At 46.1% G+C, this 17,328-nt stretch overlaps 1 protein-coding gene across 2 annotated transcripts in view; it reads left to right on the plus strand.

Annotated features, from left to right (window-relative positions):
• The window catches only part of ATP1B4 (ATPase Na+/K+ transporting family member beta 4), a 16,930-nt gene extending 2,233 nt beyond the window's left edge, over nucleotides 1–14,697 (plus strand). Inside the window, exons 2-8 of one of the 2 annotated variants that reach the window (XM_029930841.1) lie at nucleotides 927–1,200; nucleotides 5,845–5,973; nucleotides 6,242–6,346; nucleotides 10,161–10,357; nucleotides 11,026–11,082; nucleotides 13,692–13,787; nucleotides 14,536–14,697. In XM_029930841.1, the coding sequence (XP_029786701.1) occupies nucleotides 927–1,200; nucleotides 5,845–5,973; nucleotides 6,242–6,346; nucleotides 10,161–10,357; nucleotides 11,026–11,082; nucleotides 13,692–13,787; nucleotides 14,536–14,697 (1,020 nt within the window). The remainder of the gene's footprint in view (nucleotides 1–926; nucleotides 1,201–5,844; nucleotides 5,974–6,241; nucleotides 6,347–10,160; nucleotides 10,358–11,025; nucleotides 11,083–13,691; nucleotides 13,788–14,535) is intronic. The other variant, XM_029930842.1, reaches the window with a different exon arrangement.
• Nucleotides 14,698–17,328: the final 2,631 nt, after the last annotated feature.

The raw sequence follows: 17,328 nt of genomic DNA on the forward strand, positions 1-17,328 counted from the left end.
AAAAAAATAAAAATACAACAAATAAATAAATAAAATGACTCGATCCTCCAGTGTCAGACTCAGCTCTGCCCTGAAAAGCCAGACAAAGTGAAGCGGGAGGCTGAAGCCACAGGACAGAGTTGTGACATAGGCAGTCCTAGGGGAAGAGTCCAAAGGCGTGAAGGTGAAAATAAAACTTACACCTCTTCGGGAAGAATATTCGGTCAAAAATGGGTCAGAGAAGGAATATTTCCTCCCAATGAACAGAGAGAAAGAAAACGTGCTTCTTGTAACAACGGGTACCTGAATGGGGGAAGTGGAAATTCAAAGCATCTCCAAATATGGAATCATTTTCCATTTTTTTAATTTTTAAAACATGCTTAGGGGCGCCTGGGTGGCTTAGTCGGTTAAGCGTCTGGCTTCGGCTCAGGTCAGATCTCACGGTTCGTGGGTTCGAGCTCCACGTCGGGCTCTGTGCTGACAGCTAGCTCAGAGCCTGGAGCCTGTTTCAGATTCTGTATCTCCCTCTCTGTCTGACCCGCCCCTGCTCACACTGTCTCTCTCTGTCTCTCAAAAATAAATAAAAAGCATTTAAAAAATTAAAAAAAAACATGTTTAAACATTTTAAAGCTTATTTATTAATTTTAAGAGAGAGGGTGAGCAGGGAGGGGCAGAGAGAGACAGAGAGAGTGGAGAGAGAGAGAGAGAGAGAGAGAGAGAGAGAGAGAGAGAGAGAATCCCAGGCAGGCTCCACACAGCCAGTGCAGAACCCAGCACGGGGCTCGCACTCACAAACCATGAGATCACGACCTGAGCGTATATGCTGAGTCAGACGCTTAATCGACTGAGCCACCCAGGCACCCTGTTTTCCATTTCTTTTCGGCTGGTGGGATGTGCCGCTGGAAGTTTCTTTTCACAAAGGGCATTGCATTTTGTGACCGTTCCAGGACGATCAGGATGAGGTGAACCAGAACTACTTGGCAGATGAAGAGGAAGAAGCTGAAGAGGAGGCTCGCGTGATGGTGGTACCCGATTTGGAGGAGGAGGAGAACGAGGAAGAAGGACAGGAGGCGGAAGAGGAGATAGAAGAGGAAAAGGAGGAGGAAGAGGGTCAGGGGCCGTCACCAGGCAATGTCTGGTGGCAGACATTGCAGACCGTAAGCGAATACCTGTGGGACCCGGAGAAAAGGATGTCTCTGGCCCGAACAGGTCAGAGTTGGAGTAAGTCCCAGTCGTCCCCATGCCCCAGTTGGGTGTCCTTTACGTTTGGCTTGGTGTCCAGGACTCCTTTACCGTACGTTGGATGGGCTTGTCTGCAAACTTCTCTTAGATTTCATGTAAAGGGCTCCGTGCCTAGGGACGTGCCTGGATGTGGGCAGATCCCATCGGAAAAAACTCCGAGTAGATAAACACACTGACTGGCCTGTGGAGCTGAAATCTGCTGGGCTCAACTTCATTTGTGATGCAGAGAGACAGTAAGGATGAGTTGAGAAGGCACAGATTTTTTTTTTAAAGTCCCAGCTCTGTCACTCTGTGTTACCTTGAGCTCACCATTTACCCTCTCTGACCTCTGTTTCCTCACCTGCCAAATGAAGGAAACAATCTCCACATTGTCTCTCTCACCCGATCAGCTCGAGGCTCCAATGAGATGTTAAAATTGGAAAGTTGGAAGTGCAGTTGACCGTTGAACAACACGGGTTTGACCTGCGCGGGTCCACGCAGGGTTGGTTTTGTTTTTATTTTTGTGTTTTCTGAGAAGTACAGGTCAGCACTGTAAATGTAGTTTCCCTTCGTTAAGATTTTCTTTCCTCTAGCTTACTTTATTAGAAGAAGACAGTATATAACACAGGTAACATACAAAATAGGTGTTAATTGACTACCGATGTTATTAGTGAGGCGTCTGGTCAACATGAGACTCTTAGTATACTAGTAAAGGTTTTGGGGGGAGTCAAAAGCCATACACAGATTTTCGACTGCATGGGGCTGCCGACCCTGAGCCCCACATTGTTCAACTCTACTGTGCAGGAGACCAGTTCTAGGATATGAGCCCCAGGTCCCTCCTGACTTGACCAAGGGTTTACTAGATCTCATCATTTCACTCAGTGATGTCAGAGAAGGAAAGCCAGGACGCCTGCCCTGGATCCCAGCCTGTGGGCGCCTCGTGCTCCCATGGTGTGTACACAGAGAAATCAGGTTTAAAGGGATTGTTTCCAGCGACTAAGGCTGAGCCCCCATCACGCTTGATCAATGGCAGAATTGTATCTCCTAGCATTTCATCTTTGTACCACACACTGCCACCACTTGCACCTCATAGCTTCCCCAGGCTCCTCTCCCAGGGCCCTACTCACCTCTTGAACTATGAATTCTGAGCCTTCTCTTCCGGAGATTTAGACTGGGGTAAAATTCACACTTGTCACACTCTCAGCACGGCCCAGAAACAGAGCTGCCGCTGGTTTGGAATTCAGTTAACCCACAGGAGGGGAGAAGAGCAAAATAGATGACGCTGTGAATGAAATAAGAGTCCCCTAGCGCCCAGGGTCATGCCTTCTAAAAGCCCCTCTGACTGAGAATTCTCTCTCCTCATTTTACGTTTCTAATTCAGCTCAGTCCCGGTGAGTTGGCCAGCCATCCTTCCTGGAATCAGGAATGGCAAGTGTGGCGCTCTGAGCCACACCCACCTCCCTTCACCCCTCCTCAGTTCCCAGCCCCACCCCTGCCCACCCCTCAAACTCTCAACTGGAACAAATGTGCCATTCAAGGAACATTCCAACCTTCTGGAAGCTGCAGACAAATGCTTGACACTGACTAGAAAGGGGGCACAGCTGTTTCTCCCTTGCCTAAAGAAGACTGGAAAAACAGGCCGTGGAATGCAAGTGTGATTCTGTGAGAGGGAGCCATGCTTTAACCCCTCAACAGCCAGCCTTTGGAACTTCACCAGATGAGCTGTTCCAAACTGCTCCTGTGGAGGATAACCCATAGGCCAAGAAAGAGTGATGAGGGACAAAGGTTCAAGTGCCCAGGGAAGACAATGGCAGTGGGGACTCTGCATGGCAGGCCATATTTAGGCCTCTGGACAGCAGGTCTGAGGAGAGTCTGGGAACTCAGGCTTCTGCTGTTGGGCTATGCCTGGGCCATGGACAGATGATGATGTTAATGCCCAGACCACCAAGAATATGCTTTGCTGTCCTCTGGCTTGAAAACTAGGTGCGCACTTGAGCATTTACTAACCCTACCCCAGCCTGCACATCAACATGACCAACATATTCACCCAGCCTATGATTATATTCTGGGTTTTTCCTTTGGTAGCTGTGCAAACTCTATTTTTAGGAACTATATGTTATTTTATTGGATACTGACAAGAACCATATGAGGTAGTAATATTATTATCCCCATTTTACAGATGCAGAAACTGAGGCTTAGAGAGGGTAAGTAACTTATCTAAAGTCCCGCAGTCAATAAGTGGCAGCACTGGGATTCAAACCCAGGTCAGATGAGCACAGGGGTTCATTCTCTTGCTGCAACACCACACTGTCTTCGTGAACTGTAGTGATGAGAAAGGCCCTGATGGGTAGGGTCTCAGGACCTGATGGGATGTTTTGGCGGGAGGAGTAAAGAATCTGGATCATGGGAATCTACTATATCCAAGATATCCACGACTATGCAGGCTTGGGGAAAGCATTCAGGCAAGAACTCTGGATTACCTAGAGGAGTGGCCCAAGTAAAACTTCGACATCCACAGTAGAAAAAGTTGGAGGGACCAACGGGCTCTGATGGGTATGGTGCTTGGTTTTCCTTGGTGGGGAGGGGCGTGGGGGGGTGGGAAGCTGTGTTAGATTAGCTTATGGCGGACTTCAGTACACAGATTACTGGGTAAGGCAAAAGGGACTCACAGTTATGCCACTCTCCCATCTACAGCTTCCGAGCCACACATCCTAGGCAAGACGTAAGCTACCTCCATGGGAACATACCTGTACTCTAATGCTTTCCCTTCATTCATGAGACTGAGTCTTCTAGTCCTCCAGGACAGCTCCAGCCATTGGCCCACTCCCAGGATGGGCATGGTGGTTGAGGAATGGAGGTGAAGACACAGGGCTCATCCCATTAGGGTAGCCAATGGGCAGTAGCCCAGAATCACACAGGTGCCACCGTGTCCTCTCCAGGGACTCCAGCTGAATCTATGCACTTATGTCCCCATTCTGCTTTGGTTCATCTTATAAAAGTCAAAGTTCCATTTCCAGTTGGGTAAATAAGGATCTTTTTTCTCCCTCCCTCTCCACTCCCCCCTCGTTTTTTGTTTTGTTTTGGTTTTTTTGGCCAATTTTATCTGTTCATGGTTTGATTTAAAAATTAATATTTGGGTTCAGTTTTGGGTACAGCAAAGTTATGTGGTGTGTTCCAGTTTCTGGTTCATGATTCAGTTCAAATCTGTAGTTCCAACATCATGTCTCTGCTGTGTCACCTGTCACATGTGAGCAGAGCCAAATACCGTTGCCTGGGAGAACCCTGAGGAGACTTGAAAAGAGCTTCTCAGCTGCAGGCTCATGCTCATTCACCTCACTGGGGGCTGCCTGGACCGGGGGCAAACCTAATCCCAATAGTGCCCACAGAGGGCGGATTCACACAACTGTGCTTCTGCTCCTACAGCGATAATAATATTAATAATAACAATGGTGAGGGCTGCCATTTAAAGAGCACTGGGTAGGGTCACCTGGGTGGCTCAGTAGGTTAAGTGTCCGACTTAGGCTCAGGTCATGATCTCATAGTCCATGGGTTCGAGCCCCGTGTCAGGCTCTGTGCTGACAGCTCAGAGCCTGGAGCCTGCTTCAGATTCTGTGTCCCCCCACCTCTCTCTGCCCTTCCCCCACTCATGCTCTATCTGTCTCTCTCTCTCTCTCAAAAATTAATAAACATTAAAAAAAATAAAGAGCACTGGGTATCCGCCAGGCTCTGTGCTCTGCTAATTATATGCATCTTTCAATGCTAAGAAGTAACTACTGTTACTGTCCTTGTTTTACAGATGAGGAAATTGAGGCCAGGGGAGGTAAACAGCATCTTCAAGGCTAAACAGCTAGTAAATGGTCAGGTCAGGATAGGACGTAAGGAAAAGCAAAATTTCAGGTATTGTTAGGCATGTAGATCAGTCTATGAGGTTAAGTGCTAAACTTATTCCCATTTTACCTGTGAGGAGTCAGGGATACGGAGAGAGTCTGTCCTTCCTTCTTCTCTCCTCGTCCTTGTTCCTTTTGAAAAGCCAAGCCACTTAAACGTTTGCTAAAGATGAATAAGATTTGAAACAAGTAGGGTGAAGCCTCACTTTACCTTGATTAGAGGCAAGTCCAGTGGAAATTAATCAAAAGCTTGAATTATAAGCTATGTGAAAAGAAATGCTGTTTTCATCACTTGCAAATACATATAATCACTGGAACCAAGCTGCTAGGACTCTTCAGGGCACCTTCTTTAATGACTAGTGAAGAATGATTTGTACTAAGGACACCAGCCATTGCCCAGAGGACTCCCAGGCAATTTGCCCTTCATGGTACATTCAACTCCGCTCCCCTGTGATCTGGCTCATGGTCACCGTCTGCTCAGCAAGCCCTTCCATCGGAGATGCTGTAAAGGTACACTGAGATCAGACCTCTGACACAATTCTCACGAACTCCAAATTGGTGATATCTGAATAAGCCAAGGACATGCTGAATCTGGGGAATTTGAAAAAAAAAAAAAAACAGAAACACAAAAAACAACCAAAAAACAAAAATAACAGCCACCTCAATGTGTTTGGGTTGATTCTGACTCACGAGCTCGGGTGAGGAGGCGGGGTCTGTTGGCAAACACTGACCACTCTCCTCTCTGATTGTTCTGCAGGCCTGATCTTAGTCATTTACTTCTTCTTCTATGCCTCCCTGGCCGCTGTGATCACCCTGTGCATGTACACATTATTTCTGACCATCAGTCCTTACATGCCAACCTTCACTGAGAGAGTGAAGCCTCCTGGTGAGTGCCCAAGTGCCCTGTGCTGTCAGAACTTGCTGGACAGAAACCTGCCTCCACACCATGCTCAGCCTCAATTAGCTTTGTCTCTTCCCAGTAATGACTTAGGGATTCAATTATTCAGAGTAAAAGTAAAATGGTATTTGGCAAATTACGGTCCTTTTTATTTTGATTGCCTGGTGGGGGCGGGTAAAGGTTTCATGGGAATCAATACAAAAAAAAATTATCCCAAGAATAAGTTAATATATCCAAGACCTGTTTTCATTGCCAGGAGTTATGATCAGACCCTTCGCCCATAGCCTTAACTTCAACTTCAACGTTTCCGAACCTGACACCTGGCAGCATTATGTCATTAGCCTAAATGGCTTTCTCCAGGGTAAGTAAGTTCTTCTGAAGGGGGGAAATCTCTTTGGAAAGATGATGGGGGTGGGGATTCACACTTGATCTTAGCCAAAAGGCCGAGAAGCGATGCGGGTGGGGATTCAAAATTCACAGTTCACCAGAAATCCCACATTAAGAAACCGCAGCCCATGCTGGTTTTTCCTTACCTTGCATCCCCCTCAGCAACCGCACATACAGTCAAAACTGCTCTCCTTTGGGATTGTATATTGCCTTGAAAGCATATAAGCCAACTCTCTGGCACTCTGCTAAGTTCAATGGGGCAGAGACCTTGTTTTCTTTTCCTGAACATTCTAGGGCACCTAGAGGTGGGGTAGTGTTGAGAAAAGAAGGGTGTTTTCCAAAATGGGAAGATTCCTGCCCCCTCTACTTTCTCAAGGGAAGGGAATTCATTTCTTGGAGGAGGGCCATCCTGAAGGAAGAGAGCAAGGGTCTTCATTTAATAGCATCCCAACAGGGAGTTAGAGGAAGAATCTCTCTGGCTGACAGTCACTCCAGCATTTGGATAGCAAGTGTTTTCAAGATGCCTATCTATATAGCATCATCAGATTCACTTTTGGAGACAAATGAGTGGTTTTTTGGAGAAGCCCTTCCAAAGAGTGAAATCTGAGGTAGCAGTTTGGTGAAGGTTCAACACAGAACACACAGGCTGTTATTGACCAGCTCCTCGGTGGGTTTACCTTGCTGCACCAATTATTTGTGGCAAAAAGCCAGTTAGATCGGTCTGGTTGTCCTTTCCTGGCCAAAGGGGGTAGGGCTAGGGAGTGGTAGAATGCGCACTGAATGAGGAGAAAAACAATCTCTTACGTGGTGGGAAGTGTTATGTAAATGCATAAATTTTGTCATTTAACCTTAATTCTGCATAGCAGAATCTAGAGTCTCCAGTTTACGAAAGGGGAAGTAAAGGGGGGCCTGGGTGGCTCAGTGGGTTAAGTGTCCAACTTTGGCTAAGGTCATGATCTTGCAGTCTGGTCTGTGAGTTCGAGACCCGTGTTGGGCTCTATACTGATAACTCAGAGCCTGAAGCCTTGTCTGGATTCTGTGTCTCCCTCTCTCTCTCTCTGCCCCTCCCCCATTCTCTCTCTCTCTCTCTATCTCTCTCTTTCTGAAAAAAAAAATAAACATTAAAAAATTTTGTTAAAAAGCAAGGGGAAGTAATGTGATAAAAAGTCTGCCGGCAGCTGAACCCGTGTTTAAACCCGAATCCATGGTTTTGATCCCCTTGCTACTCAAAGTGTGGTCCAAGACCCAGCAGCATCGGCGTCACTGGGGGGTCTCCCACAGAGCCATGCTCTCACCCCAGACCTGTTGGATCAGGAGCCTCACTTGAACAAGATCCACAGGTGATCTGTATGAACTTTAAAGCTTGAGAAATACTGCTTTTTGTAATTCTTTGCTGCTACCCCATGAGCAGGAGTTAGAAACTCAGTTTTGTATCTATCAGTCATGCTCAGTGTCATTTTGTGTAAGTCTGAGTTTCAGATCCGGCACTTGTAAAACAAGGGGGGCTGGGCCCTCTGAGTCCGTGTAGTTCCTTTTTGATATTAAAAAAAAATGTTTTGGGCATCTTAGTCAATGCAATATCTTCTTTTCTTTCAAAATGCCTGTGGGATATTGCAAGCGTGTTGCCAGAGTCTGTACTGAAGAAATCCCCCCCAGAAACTAGTAGATGGAGAAATACCAGTTCTGATCTGATGACAGAGGTAGAGAACATTAGGGAAAGCATTGGGTTTTTTTAGTTCCTAAGTGTAGATAACATGCCCTACTTAAAAGGGACACATCTCTGAAATAGACATCCCAGAGTATCAATTTCATTCCCAGGAGGACTAGGATTTTGCAATAAGGGTCATGCCCATGTCACATTATTTTTAATGGAACTACCTCAAGAGAAACAATGAGCATGTGATTAGAGCTTTTATTTAGAAACTTATTGTTTGAGCATAGTTCTTGTTCTAAAAAAAAAGATTAAAACAAAACCTTGAGTGGAATGTAGCTTTGTCAAAGGAAAAATAAAGGCTTAACCATAATTGGAATAGATTTTTAAATTCCCAGTTGCTCCTTAATAATATTAAACCCAAGTCACAACCTGTCCAGATAAAAACCCAACAGGACATTTGGAGTTTTACCACTGGTAGATCATAGGCGCATAATCTCCTCTGAAAAACGAAGCTACTGAAGGGTGGGCTGGGTGGCTCAGTCGGTTAAGCATCTGAATTTGGCTCAGGTCATGATCTCATAGTTTTGGGGGTCAAGCCCTGCATCAGGCTCTGCACTGGCTGTGTGGACCCTGCTTGGGATTCTCTCTTCCCCTCTCTCTCTGCCCCCTCTTCTACCTGCACTTTCTCTCTCTCTCAAAAATAAAAAATAAATCTTAAAAAAAAAACACTAAGCTACTGGGAACATGAGTGTTTTGAGGCTGGGTCTAACAGGACTAACGGGACTTGGTCATTTAACACCAAACTGGAAATAATGCAGTAATTTCCAAAGCCCAGTTCCATGGCATCTGGTAGGCCAAAGAGTGAGCTCACAGACAGCCCCTTTTAGCTCCCTCCCTGATGTGTATGCCTTGCGCACATGTTAATGTTCCATGCAATGTAACGGGACATGAACTCTGAGTGCCTCAGGTCTACTGGGTGCCTCAGTAGACAAGATCTTACCCTCTCAGTGGAGGCACTATGGTTGTTGTTGGTCCCTGTCTTTCTTTTTCTTTTCTGAAAGTTTATTTACTGTGAGAGAGTGTGTGCTATGCTAGGGGTGGAGAGAGGAGAGAGAGGGAGAGACAGAATCCCAAGGAGGCCCCTCTGTCAGTGCAGAACACCATGGGGACTCTAACTCATGAACTGAGATCAAGAGTCCAATGTTGGGGCACCTGGGTGTCTCAGACGGTTAAGCGTCTGACCTTGGCTCAGGTCATGATCTCATGGTTCGTGAATTGGAGCCTCGAGTCGGGCTCTGTGCTGACAGCTCAGAGCCTGGAGCCTGCTTCAGATTCTGTGTCTCCCTCTCTCTCTGACCCTTCCCTGTTCGTGCTCTGTCTCTCTCTCAAAATTTAATAAACATTAAAAAATTTTTAAAAAGAATCTGATGCTTAACCGACTGAGCCATCCAGGTGCCCCTGGTTTCTGTCTTGCACCCTAAGCTTCTATTTTGCAGTGCTAACTTGTCTCTGTGAAGGATGAGAGGCTGGTTTTATCTCCTCTTCTTCCTCCCTCTCTTCTTCCTCCTCTCCCTTCCTCCTGTCCCACAACACACATGTCTCATTCTCTTGCATTAGGTGCCTGTCATGGACCTCAAAGGGAGATGTTCCCCAGACTGAACTTAAAGAGATTTAATCCAAGAGCTTCGCTCCCTTATATAAACCATGCCATGCCATGATTCAGCCCCTCTTCCAAGATCTGTCCACTGTGTGCCTATTCCTCTTCCAGAAGTAGAAGAGGCTGCCCTCTAAGCTTACAATTTGCCATAGCTGAAAAGAAATAATGGAGAATAGAGAGAAGTTAGAAGGTGACCAACACATGACTCAGCGGTAGATATTCCAAAGTGCTGAGGCAATGAGAAGCCGTCAGAGTGGGCTGAGGGGACTAGCCCGAAAGGCTTCCCGGAGACATGTTGTTGATGAAAGTCCCCAGGGAATGGATGCCTGGTCACAGAGCCTGGGCCTGACTGACTGGCCGTTCAGAGGCACACCAGCAAGCTGAAGAAAGGAACCGAGGGGAGGACTACTGGAAGCATGGTCTTACCCTGTAGCACCTGTCTAATGTGACCCTTTGCCACCCACACACGTGCTTTAGGTTACAATGACAGTCTTCAGGAGGAAATGAATGTGGATTGTCCCCCGGGGCAGTACTTCATCCAGGATGGAGACGAGGATGAAGACAAGAAGGCCTGCCAGTTTAAGCGCTCCTTCCTGAAGAACTGCTCTGGCTTAGAGGACCCTACTTTTGGCTACTCTACTGGACAGCCCTGCATCCTTCTGAAAATGAACCGGGTATACTGGCCCTTGGTATTCCAGCGGGGATAAGTGGATGAGCTGGGTAGGAGGACTCTGGCCACTCCATTTCTCTCGGGCTCTGTCTTCACACACTGCAAGTTTGGCCATTTTTACTGACAGCATCAATAATACAAACAACCGGACCATCCTATGAAGCAATAATAGCTTTTTCTCCCTGAACACTTCCTATTTCCACTCATCTCCCCCACCCCGAACCTGCTCTTTGATGCCCTGTATCAGTAGTAATAAGCTCCTGAGCTGTTTAGAACAGGGGACTGACATGCTGTGCGGGGACAATTCTTATATCATAAGAAATGCATTTTCCTCCTCTCCTGCCAAGCTTTTGGTGGGGCAGAGCCTTACCCAGACACACCCCTCTTAAAACCAGAAAGTTCTTTACACCTTCAGGATTATCTTGCTTGCAGTTACCATCATATGAACATCAGTCACAAACAAGTAGGGGCAAGCCGAGCTGCGCAGCTCTGAAGATATTTTGCATTCTTTGCTTTCTGTAACATTCCTGAGAGGGCAAAATAGACGAACTTTATGCCTAAGGAAGGGATGGCTTAAGAGCAATTAAGAAAAGCCCCTTTTTTATTGTCAAATCTGCTTTGGGTTTTTTTTTATGTATATTAAAAAAACAATGCTGGTTTTTCTTTTGATAGATTGTAGGATTCCGTCCTGAGCTTGGAGATCCTGTGAAGGTTTCCTGCAAAGTTCAGGTAAAATGCTTTTTTTTAAAAGTTTATTTATTCATTTTGGGAGAGAGAGAGCATATGTGAGACAAGGGCAGCGAGAGAGGGAGAGAGAGAATCCCAAGCAGGCTCTGCACTGTCAGCGCAGAGCCCGATGCTGGCTCCATCTCAGGAACCACTGAGATCATGACCCAAGCCAAAGTCAGACGCTTAACTAACTAGACCACCCAAGTGCCCCTAAAGTGCCTTTTTGAATAGGTAGTTAGCACATCTATTTTATGCAAAAAGTGACTCATCCCTTCAAGGGCTTCACCGTGGACCATTGGCTATGGGTTAGGGAAAGGATTAATTTTTTATAACTACACCTCCCTTTAGTAGCTTCGGGCCTCCCTCTTGTCAGAAACCATTCCATTAATGTGTGTTTGTGTGTGTAGTGTCGGGGCGTGTGTGTATGTGCTGATATATACCTGTGAAAGCCAAAGAATGAGCCTCAGCTAAGGGCCACAGCAGGGAACGACAGTGTGCCACGTCATTAATTGGGATTCTGTTTACACTTTTGCTTTTACCTCTAATTACTTGTTTCTTTGAACTAAACAAACGGCTTTCACTAGAGTCATTAGTCCCCGCTTTTAAAACAGAATTTCACTTTTTGCAGCAATGACCAGTGGCACTGGGTGTTGCAATAACAAATGACTTCAAGGGAAGTAGAAACAGAACTCCATTAATATGCTAATTAACTGTCCTTCGAGGGACCATTAACTCCTATCTCATGTGCGCCAATTAGCTCCTTGGTAGGAAACAACCCTAGAACTTGGGTTTGCTTCTCAGACCGGAAGCAGTAGCTCCACCTGGTTTCATAACATCCACTACACCCGCAGCCCTGGACGGTTGCAGGAGCCGATGTGTGAAGCCAGATAATCCCATTCTCAGTACTAGAGATAACAGCTCAAAGCTCCAGGCTGGACGGTAGCAGATCAGAAAGCAGCCAAGGGTGGCATGTATTCAGCAAGCATTTATCGGTCACTTATTATATACCAGTACTTTGCTAGGTGCTGGGGGTGCCAAGATAAATATGACTCTGTCTCCGGTCAGGGCAATCACGTATTACAGCTGCTGTGGGGACATTGAAAAGGGAAAGGTTAGTTCCACGTGGGGGTGGTGACACTGAAGATGAGGGTTGGTTTTTGTTCAAGTTTATTTATTTTGAGAAAGTGCAAGCAGGGCAGGGGCAGAGAGAGAGGGAGAGAGAATCCCGAGCAGGCTCCGCTCTGGCAGCCCAGAGCCCGATGTGGGGCTTGAAATCACGAACCGTGAGATTGTGACCTGAGCCGAAATCAGGAGTTGGATGCTTAACAGATTGAGCTACCCAGGCGCCCTTGCAGATGAGTTTTGAAAGGTCAGGCAGGGTTTTGCCGGGTGAACAAGGTAGGAAGGATGTTCATTCTGCGCACACATACATGAGTATGTGTAAATACACACACATGTGAGATGTGACTACAAACTAGTGGAACCGATTCCACAGACTATTCAGAAAAAATATGAATTCCATTGCTTTTTAGAAGAATGTGTAACTAAATCATAAAGACCAATTCAGTCCTAAACTAGCGTATTAAGTGGATCGAATCCTGCTTATGGTTCCCTAGTGGAAGCCATTCATTTTTCAACTGACTCAGACTCTTGCTGAGAACCATCCTTTCAAGAGAAAACTAGAAATATTAAGTCTTTATACATTGTATAGGAATCAATATTGGTCCAAATCCACACCCACTTGTGGAAGTCAAGCAGAATAAGGGAATCACTAGAATGAATTAAGGCTTATACTATGAACAATTACACTATATTGACAGAAGTAATCGCATGAATCCTGTGTGTGATGTGCTGGTGGTGATGCACTGTTTGTCTCACATTAGCCCCCAGACCTCTGCTAGTTAGGACAAGCCCAGCACACAGGCAGAAGGGTCAGTCCCCTACCTGACATGTTATGATGATGGTAGACTTGTTCATTTAATCATTTCCAGCACAGGTCCACCCTTGCTTATCATCCTAACGTCACCTGCTGTACTTAAGCAGAGAACATGGTCAGAGCCATGAATTTAGGTGGGCCAGACTCTAGGCCATGTCCTTATGCGTCAGGTCCCTGTACACCTGGTGTGCTATCCTGTAGAACCGAGCCCGAAGTGTACAAGACGTCGTGCACTAGGATTATCTATACATGCTCTAACTTACGCCTGCCTCAGGGTCCAAGATGGGGTACCAGGCCCAGTATGAGTTCTCTGGAGAGGGCCTGGCGTGGTAGGCTCTTGCGCTGGAGCAGCAGCAGCTAGGGCAAACCCTTTGGAGCCGCTGTCTGGGTCCCCTCGGAGCCAGTGCAGAACCGTATGGAACACCTTGGGCCTCCCCAGCCCAGACCTTCCATTCAGCAGTCTCTGAACTATAAACCAAGGCACAATCTCTTTCAGGAAATGCTCTGGGGTTAGGTCTAGGGTAAGCTATGCCTCATTCTGCTTTCGTGGGTCTTCTTGGGACAGTTAGTTGTGGGCCATACCATGATTTCACCTGACGCACAGGCGCCTTGAGCTCAGGCTCTAACCCACTGAGGAACCCAGCATCCCACACATACCTGCTTTTACTTACAGAGAGGTGATGAAAATGACATCCGATCCATCAATTACTACCCAGAGTCGGCTTCTTTTGACCTTCGCTACTATCCTTACTACGGCAAACTGACTCACGTAAGCCTGTATCCTTTTCAGTCTTTGTTGTCGGAAAGGTCTCAGAGACAAAGGAAGGGCTGTCTGGTATCTACGAGAGTTAGGAGGCAAGGTGTGGTAACAGCGGGGTCAATAACTGCTGGCCAAGACCAGCAGCCCCCTCTACCAATTCCCAGTACAACCGCTGCTTTCCATATCTGAAGGAATCCCAGATGTGGTCTGGTCTAACCCCTTCAGTTTACAGATGGAGAAATTAGGGTTCAGAGAGAGACAGTGACTTGCCCAACACACAATTAGCTATTAGTGGCAGAGCTGGGAGCAGACAAATCACTGCCATTGGGCTCAGCTATGCCTAAATAATCACACTTGTCTGTTCCTTCCAGTTGAAGCCTTGGGGCAGTGGTTGTGGGTCATACACTGAGGCTTCACCTCTGGCAGAGAGGTTTGAAAGATACTAGTTCTGCTTTGACTCATGGTCTGATATCCAGGAAATCATATCACACAGAGGCAGAATTGGTTTTCCCCAGAAGACAGTCAGACATCTGACAGTGACCTACAAGAGAAATGTGTGATTTCCCCCACTGTCCCAGGGCAAAGCAGGCATGTCATTGGCTTTAGCCATCTGTGACTTGGCATCATGAGGTTTACTCGGTTCCCTTTGCAAGGGGTTATCCCATTCTGCACTGAATGTCCGATCCCTTCCATCCTGTGACCCACCCCCACCCCGTCCCCTCCTCACACTTAGGATTCATTGTTCTTCCGCCTACAGGTTAACTACACCTCCCCACTGGTGGCCATGCACTTTACAGACGTGGTGAAGAACCAGGCGGTGCCCGTGCAGTGCCAACTGAAGGGCAAGGGCATCATAAATGATGTCATCAATGATCGTTTTGTGGGGAGGGTAATCTTTACTCTGAACATAGAAACATAGAACTTCAAGGGCCATTCCCACTAGTTCTGTTTCTCCTCTACTTCATGGACCCCTGGTAGTTCCTGAATTCTTTTTCTTTAATCAGGACACAGCCAGACAGACACCTAAGACAGCATATCATCTTTCCTTGCCTTTGACATATGTATAAAATGGCATTGTGGCATTGATTTTTTAAAGGTAGTCTCTCCTGATGACAAATAGGTTCTATTAATTTCCTCCCCCCTTAAAACAAAAACACATTCTTGCTGCTAAAGTCTCTCACCGTAGTGTTAACATACTGTCTGATAAAATTCACAAGGGCCATGAAGGAGACTTTCTATGATGGTTTGAAATTCATCGTGTTTTGTAAGATTTTGTTGTTTTGAGAGGTGAGATTCCTCCCAATCAGGCTGATAACTAACCTTTTTTGTTTTTGTTTTTTGTCTTAACCTGCCTGGCAAGTTCCCTCCCTGGGAATCGCCGATCAGACCAACCCAGAACACGCTTAGGGCTACCATACCTAGAGAACTCTATACCCAAGGATGCTTGAGGGACTGGCTGTCTCAAATGGGCAACCGAAAAAATACTGAATTGAAGACTAGGTTATCTTCAACTGGGACAGAAAGGATTGCTAACTGGATATCATTCTGGAATAGAAACAAAGACCTTTCCTATGACTTTTTTTGGGAGGTGGGGGTCCATAGCAACTGGAGAGAATACCTACCATGTGGATGTGACTGGTATTTGATTCCTTGCTCTGTGGTGTCATCATCCAAAGGCAAACATTCCTGCACGCAGGTTTGTCTCAGCTTCAGGCAAAGGGGAAAGAAAAAGGAAGATCTCCACAGTGAATTATTCTTGGGCTATCTGCTTGACAGTAGCATAATGTTCTTTGAGACCACTGGGGATGTGCATGTTGGCCCCCAGCTACAGCCCTGGGGATTGAAATTATGGTCTGCCAACTGATACATGGTAAGACAGAGAGCGCCTGCTGGGCCACCCTAAATCCAAGGCTCGTTGCTGGTGTTCCATTTGGCTAGAAAACAGTATGAGGCCGATGTTTCCTCAGGTCGTGGATCAGCCAGGCTGCTTTGTCATATCTTTGGCCATGTGATCATTCCACTGCATCTAGGCACCTCCACCAGGGGGAGGGCTGGGACCTTCTCATCTCTAATGAGAACAGCATCATGTCTCAGGGTCCAAAGTAAGCTGAAATGCCATCTAGAAGCATCGGGAGTCTGAATGTCCTCTATACTGTTTATGTTCTCCCAAAACAGGGAACTGGCAGTCTGGTAGTGAAGACATACAAGCAGAGAAGTGACTAGGAACTCGTGTGATGAGTTATAAAACTAGTATGTGGAAATGCTATGGGAACGTGAGGAAAAGTAACTAACTTGAGCTGAGAAGGTAGCAGAGGAAATTTCACCTGCAAAGTCACGATCACAAAAGACCACGGAGTGTTTGGGTAACTGGGGGCAGTTCATGTGACTGGAGTGTAAAGGGCTCAGAGGAATGGCCAGGAGGGGCAGGGGATTGAGCTAGAAAGGTATACCAGCACCGAAAGAGGACTTGAGTTTAATCCAGTAGGTGAAAAGGAGTCTTGGAAGTCTTTTAAGCAGGGAAGCTCTGTGATCACATTCGCACTTTAGAAAGAGCACTTTGGCAGCCACAACGGGAAGGATGGGTCTGAGAGGGCAAGACTGGGGAGTGGGCCGTGAGGGAGAAGGAAGAGAATGACTCTACGGTTTTGAGCTTGGCTAGAACCAGCGTGATGGAACACAAGAGAGAAGCAAGATTGGAGAGCAAGAAGTGATCCATTTTGGACATTTAAAGCTTGTGATTCCTATTGGTCAGACACTGATGCGGAGCCATAAACAGAAGCGGGTGGGGGAGAAGGAAATCTGAGAACAAAAGCAACATGTGCCTAAGTGAACTCTCTTAAGAAATTCTAAGCTATTTAATCTCGGGAATTTAAGCCAGTTCTGTAAACACACCACACCGATCTAATCTTTCAGATAGTGTTTTTCTCTCTGTTTGTGGCAGAAGGCACTGCTACTGTGTTTTGGAACCCACTTCCCACTTTCCAGCTCAGTAGAGGGGAGCTGACCTCTACTAACAAGAGATAAACGATATTTGACAGCAGATCTGTGGAAAATACAAAACAATGAAACTGTCTCCCCCCAACCCCTTCCTTACCAAATTTGAGTTTCAAAGCGAATATTTTTTAAAAAAAAGAAACAAAATATTTGATGACTGTAACTTTAAAACCACTTAAAAATTTACCTCCAAAGAATCAGACTCTCAAGATTCAGTAGTAAAAGGTCATAGAACATTAGATCTGGAAAAGGATAATAGAATGTTTAGAGAAATCAATCAGCCTGCATTGCATCTGACTCCAGGTCCAGTGCTCTTTCTACTCTGAGCTGCTGCTTACCAGGAAGCACCATCCTTTTTAAAAATCAATGGATGATCCCAAACATTTTGAAGCATATGTCGAATTTGAGTTAGAATAGTTAACATTTCACAGGAATTCAACTACTGGTGCTATATTTTATACATAATACATTATCCTGTTAAATATGTTGACTATTCCACAGACAAGGAATTATGAATCTTTTGTCATATGGTATTTTTCATTCAGTGGAATCCATT

This window comes from Suricata suricatta, chromosome X, assembly GCF_006229205.1.
Source record: "Suricata suricatta isolate VVHF042 chromosome X, meerkat_22Aug2017_6uvM2_HiC, whole genome shotgun sequence".
NCBI lineage: Eukaryota > Metazoa > Chordata > Mammalia > Carnivora > Herpestidae > Suricata > Suricata suricatta.